Genomic DNA, 6,270 nt, shown 5'->3' on the forward strand with positions numbered 1-6,270 from the left:
GAACACCATTCCAGTAGCAATCTGGTTTGAAAATGACAATAGGTCATAGGTCTTCAGTGGCGCTACTGCTAGTTTTCCGCAATAATGTTTGTCGAAAATTCCACGGCTTTTTCTCAGGTACCCCAGAAGATCCCCACAGGGTAAGTACTCCATGATCAAAATTGGCTGTACTGTAAAGGTTACACAGAGTTTGGACAACTTATAATGCTGCATTCAAACTGTTAGCTTCTCGGAAAGGTGGATATGGGCTCTATCATTATTACGTTTAGACGCTTTTAAGAAGTAAACAAATAAAGCAGTATTTGTGTCAACCACCTTTATCTGCATGGCATATTTGCGGCACACCTTCAATGAGCAGAAAGGATGATAATGAAGAAAAGGGCGAATATCTACACATTCCCCAAGTTAAAGGTCATGTTACCCAACAATGAATGTAAACGTGAGAAAAAAGAAAGATATGAATTAAATAATAATAATAATAATAATAATAATAATAAAATAAAATCATTAATCAACGTTACTCATAATTTCCACATATTTGTGAAGAACTTTCTATGATGAAAAAAAAAATACTAAGGGCTGGATTTTTAATATGACAAAAGTATAGCGAATAAGAGATGATTAAAAATTTATAACATATTTTTAAAGATAAAATATACAACTGTCATGCAAAATGTACAATTTCTTTAAATTATTTATCTCTCCCTGGTGGTCTTCGCAGCCTGAGCCAGTTTCTCGCACAAAAAAAAAATAAAATAAAATAATAATAATAATAATTGCAAATAAAAACAAATAAATAAACCAAAGCCTCCAATACTTTCATGTATGAAATGGCTCCAAGTGGGTTCTCTTTAGAAGTGTGAAATCAGGCACATGACCGTTTTATATAGCCAACCATTCGCATTTTAACTAAAACTGTCAGCTTCAAGGGTTTGCATTTCAGATTGAAAAACAAATGTCATATCTTTTGTCATTATTCCATGGCATTGCTTTGATGATTCACCTTTTTTTTTGTTAAATTGTTCTGTTTCTTGACCTTATGCTATGCAATTGTTGGAATTGAACTTGACGTTAAGAGGGTTTAGTTTGTTTTTGGGAAATGTGGTGAAAACGGCCATTTTCTCATTACTCGAAATGGGCTAGAATTTCCTAAACAATTTGCTTAAATAGACAAATTTAGCCCTGAATATCATCGATTGATCAGGTTTTCACTAGCGGTCTTGTACTATTGGTGGAAATTTCTCACAGCTGTTTCTATTTAGCAGTTGCAATAACATCCTTACTTTGGGTGGTGACACAGCCAATGAATTGAACAATATTAGGCTGAGGGCTGTCTCCAATAACTTTGCCCAACCCGATTTCTCTCATCAGGGCGGTTCTTCCTTCATCTCCAGATGTGGCTACAACAAATGACACCAGGGTACAATAAGATTGGACACATGACTTGTGCGGTGTTTCATGGATTTCGACCTCCTTGGTCATGAACTATTAAGAACACGGTTGTTCTTCCCAGACTTGTTTTTGTCTCATTTTCTTTACGCCATGAGGCATTGTGATAAAGGTAAGTCCATTTTTCTTTTAATGCCGGTTGGTCCTTCGGGTAGGAGGCTTATATCGATGGAAGCCGATGGTGCGCTTCTTACACTCCCTCCATTTGTCAGTGCTCCAATTTACAGGTAATTAGAGCTACAGCTACACAAATTAAAGGAAGGTGTTAAAACATGCAGACATTTAAGTCGCTGAGAATCGAACTTGTGTCCTTTGGCTGTCAAAGACGCGCACCAGTCAATTAAGCTACGCCTGCTCCTGATTCAGTGTTTGGGGCTCCAACGCTTAGGGAGAATCGAATATGCTTGATCGATTCAAATCTCCACTCTGTCAACCCGTTGGGGGAGTTTAACCATCTTATATCGTATTTTGAACTGCAATTTATCAGTGGAAAATAGGCTCAAAAATGTTTAAAAGCACTATTTAAATATGAATTTTATGAGGAAATTTACCTTTAATGTGCAACGAGGGTAAAAATCTAGTTTATTTGAGGCAAGACGTCGCCATGAAAGTTTGAAATAAAAGTTAAAGAACAAAATGTCTTTGCACACTTGCAATGAATAGGGATCAAGCAGGAGAAAAGGAGTAGGAAACCTGTTAGGAGAAGGTGATCTATTTTGGTAATCTCCGCATTTGTTTCGAGGTTAAGATAAAGGTGGGTAGATTATGAAAGAGTTGATTGAGAATTGATGATTTTTGCTGCACCCTTTCATAAAATATAGTAATGAGGATTTTTTCGTTCTGTTTGACATATTTTTTTATCGTGCATATTGAACGAGGTTTTGTAAGCTTCTACGTGACAGGTAGTCCATTAAAGCACTTATGATATCGCAGTGGAAAAATTTCCTGTCCTCTTTAACTGAAAGCTATCCGATGGAAACCATAAATTAACAAAGAAGAATTGTACTTACGACAAAAGCACTTTGCTGCAACAAAACGTATGCCTGGTTTCCCATTTCCGCGACTCAAAGTTGCTCGCCAAACTGTTCCAAATTTTCCTGAACCAATGACCTCCTCGAGTGTAATCCGGCCAAGTGGTATTTCCCATTCATCCATTTCAACATTCAACACCTCCATTTCATGTTCTTCGTCGCCACCTCGTGATCTTTAATCCAGAAATTTTGAGTGTTAGTTCTCACATTTTCCAATGGTGGGTTGGTTGCCGCTCGCCAAAACTCTTTTTCGTTTTGTCATAGCAAGTTTCCAAAAGCGTAATTGGTTTGCTTATGTGATGCGGGAACACTCCCAACTATGATGCAAATAATGTAGTCCGAATGTCAGAAACCACGTAGTGGTAAGCAAGAAAAATCTAGCCCTTGGAATGTTAGTTTTAGGCTATGTCTCCAAAACGGGAGTCTGTTCCCCAAGGCGTTTGCAAAGTCAAAAGAATTCGAAGAGACGTTCAGAGTTGCAGAAGCAAGGAGGTTTGTATATGATGCCCCAAAATCCGGAGTGGGAAACTAACTCGGAAAGCCATACTTAATATCCAACAGCTGCCATTTTACAATGCCAGATAGGTTCACATCATGTATGCTTAATAATCGCGCACTTCTTGGGAAACAGACTTGTTCTTGAAATAAACTTTGTGAAATTCACGTATCCCGGCCAACTCCCCTACACTCTCTCTCTCCTTCATTTTGTCTGAGGATGAGGGGACAGAACATCTCCATCATATATTGGCCTCTTCTGATGATAATTCTTTCCAATCTCAATTTAGCCCGTGGTAAAGATGCACGGCTATTTGGAGGAAGACACCTGATTGGTTGTCATTGGCTGTGCGACAACGGCGCGAAGCTAAAAATAGCTGAGGCATGGAGATGTGTTCTCTACCTTTATTCTCTCTTGTTTGTGGTTAGTTATGCTATTTACAGAACGGGGCGTCATACGTACAGTATACCATAGAGAGCTTATGCACGAGACGTTTGCCAAGTAGCCGAAGAGAAACTGGGTCGAGACCGACTTGACTTGCTTGCATTAATCATGTCACATTAGTGATTTCGCTAGTTGCGAAGCAGTTTTGATTCTTTCTTAAGACTGAATCAAGATTTATTTCAGAAAGACAAGAGATATGCTTTTTAAAAGTTACAATCAAGGATTGGTACGAGACGATAAACATTTTCTTAATTAATTTATTGTAAGAGAACACGCCTTGAAACCTTCAATTTACCTACACACGCTATAAATTGGATGTGAGATGTCATGGGTAATTCTGAATGGATCCTGAATATAGTAAAATTTTGCCTTCACTACCAAATGAATGAGACGCATACAACAGAGTAGATACAGGGACATATAGGTCAGCAAAGACCTCATACGCCGGTTTATTGTAGGAACACTGACAAAACAAATACTGCTCACCATCTCACATGCCACAATGCAGACATGTGTCTCCAGAGACAAACCAATTCACAGTAATATAAATTACTGCGACACCACTGGATACGAAAAGCCAAAAGCACTTTGTGGAAAAAAAAAAAGAAGGAACGTATACCCCCACCAACTCTTAAATCAAACTTAAACTTGGGAAATGATTTGTTGCTGACTTAGAAAGGTTTTCAAATCGTAACAATCTACTACATATATCTGACACGTATACCCATAATCCCGTTCGCACGACGTCAATCCTCCTGTCCGTGCCGGCAAATTAAATATCTCTGTCTATTACGCTTCGCTTCATTGTCAGAAATGCTATATTTTGCCTTCACTACCAATGAGAGGCATACATGTCGACAGTGTCGTTACAGGAGCGCATTGGTCAGCAAAGATATACATGTTGACAGATAAAGAATTGGCTTGAATTTGGTGTTGAGCGCACGAGTTTACTGAATGAATTGACACTACAATGCTAAGGAAAAATGAAGCTTAATCTACAGTCCCAGATTCTTGGAAACCTCAAGCCTCGTAATTGAGTCCCACATGCAACTCTCTGGCTATTCTCTTGGTTCTCCACCTGCAATGCCTCTCATTTACTCCGGAAGTAGCAGCAATGGTTGCGCCAACGGACAAGATGTTTCTTTACCAAAAATTGCTGAGGACAAAAAGGAGAAAACAGGAAATTAAAAATCCCACAAAAGTAAATCACCCGTAAATATATTCAGCGAAACAAACATTCTGCAACAGATAAAGCAACATCATTAAAAAAACTCGTTTGACCTTAGGAAGGAATATCAACGTCCTCAAACTAAAACAAACTTCTCAATAGCCCCCCATCCCCCTTGAGGGAATAAGCAGTTTTTCACAGAAGCCCAGTCTTAACAAAATGCGTTGACACCACTCGTGCCTGGCCAGTTTATCATTGTATATTAGACACGCAAAACAGTCAAACTTAAGGGGACCCCACACTTTATCTAAGAGTTTAAATATGTCGTCATCAGTGATGGTGTAATCATCATAATCTATTATTCTACTTATTTCGTCCGCCACATAGATAAGATCTGGGACCCCAATTAACATCTATGGTGATTCCGTTTAACATATATCACTGAAAAATGTTCGATGACAATTTCTGGAATCGAGGGACCCTGGATCCTTTGCTTGCAATTGATAAAATAATTATCTGTGAACCATGACACAGTTTGTGATTTCAAATCTTCTGCAAAAGCATGAAGCGACAAGTGCCGGACCTTTCTTTGCTCTCAGCTTCAGACTAATTCTGATCAAAGGCCTTTACCTTGGTAACGACTACACCACCATATTCTACGCTGGATGCGTCAGAATACCCCATTTTCGAAACCGGCCAGATTGGAATGCCATTGCATTTACAAAGGATCACTTTGCCAGAATCTAACTCAAATTCCACGCCTTCACTTGACGTAATTTTACATGATCAAGCCACGATTGAGCAGAATAAATTAGTGCGTACAGATTTCTCAACATCAACAGCAATACGTTGCATACATGGATGGGTCGCCGTATTCCTCCTTAAAGATCATTAATGTCAACAAGAAGGCTCGAGATCCTTTTTTTCCGTGGCAGCAAGAATACAATCGGCGGTGTTAATTTCCGTTCCAAGCCGTCTGAAATGACAATCGTCTGACATGACTTCCAAACACTCTATTCTTCGATAGGCAAGAAACCAAATTTCAGCAATCAGCGTGATCTATATATTAACTAGTGAGACAGAACGACTCGCTCCCAAACCGTCATCAAGGAACAAAACGATTGGTTTTCCTTCTCCGGGAACTTTTCACCAAAAGGTTTTAATTTTTTTGAGAAAGTGTTGGGAGCCAAAGACAGCCCAAAAGGCAAAACAGTTAACATGAGGAATCTGGCAGTACCGACTTGATATCTCATAGCAAGGGCTAGACACTCTCTGCGTTCAGCGCAGCTATCTATGTGCACATCCCCCTAAGACCTTCTTTGGCAACCCACATGCCTTCGTCCTCAGGCTTGAACTTACTTCTTGTACAGGTGGTTATTGACATGCGTAAGATCTAAAATCAATCTTCTCTTACTAGGCTTTATCACTTAAAGCAATGTTATGCAGGTTATGGTACCATATCAAACACCAATTATTGCTGAAAAGATTCCGTCATTTTAGTTGAAGTAAAAAAAGTTACCATGGCAACAGGAAAGCCCAGCAAAAAACCCCATATCCTGTGATTTGTGCAGCGAATTTAGAGGCACCTTAAATAATTGAAAATTAAGGTAGCTCTAAAGCCGCTCCACAAATGTTTTTTTCAGTTTGCAGAGAGTTTCTTCTTGGCCTGCTGAACACTTTTG

General features: G+C 39.0%; 1 protein-coding gene across 1 annotated transcript in view; it reads right to left on the reverse strand.

Moving 5' to 3' along the window:
* LOC138058198 (tyrosine kinase receptor Cad96Ca-like) overlaps positions 1-2,625 on the reverse strand; it is a 12,719-nt gene extending 10,094 nt beyond the window's left edge. Inside the window, exons 1-3 of the mRNA XM_068904104.1 lie at positions 2,460-2,625; positions 1,284-1,400; positions 1-170 (exon numbers count right to left, since the gene is read on the reverse strand). The exon at positions 1-170 is cut by the window's left edge and continues 15 nt beyond it. Of these exons, the coding sequence (XP_068760205.1) occupies positions 1-170; positions 1,284-1,400; positions 2,460-2,625 (453 nt within the window). The remainder of the gene's footprint in view (positions 171-1,283; positions 1,401-2,459) is intronic.
* Between the last annotated feature and the right edge of the window lie 3,645 nt (positions 2,626-6,270).

This window comes from Montipora capricornis, chromosome 7 (genome assembly GCF_036669925.1).
Source record: "Montipora capricornis isolate CH-2021 chromosome 7, ASM3666992v2, whole genome shotgun sequence".
NCBI classification, from domain to species: domain Eukaryota; kingdom Metazoa; phylum Cnidaria; class Anthozoa; order Scleractinia; family Acroporidae; genus Montipora; species Montipora capricornis.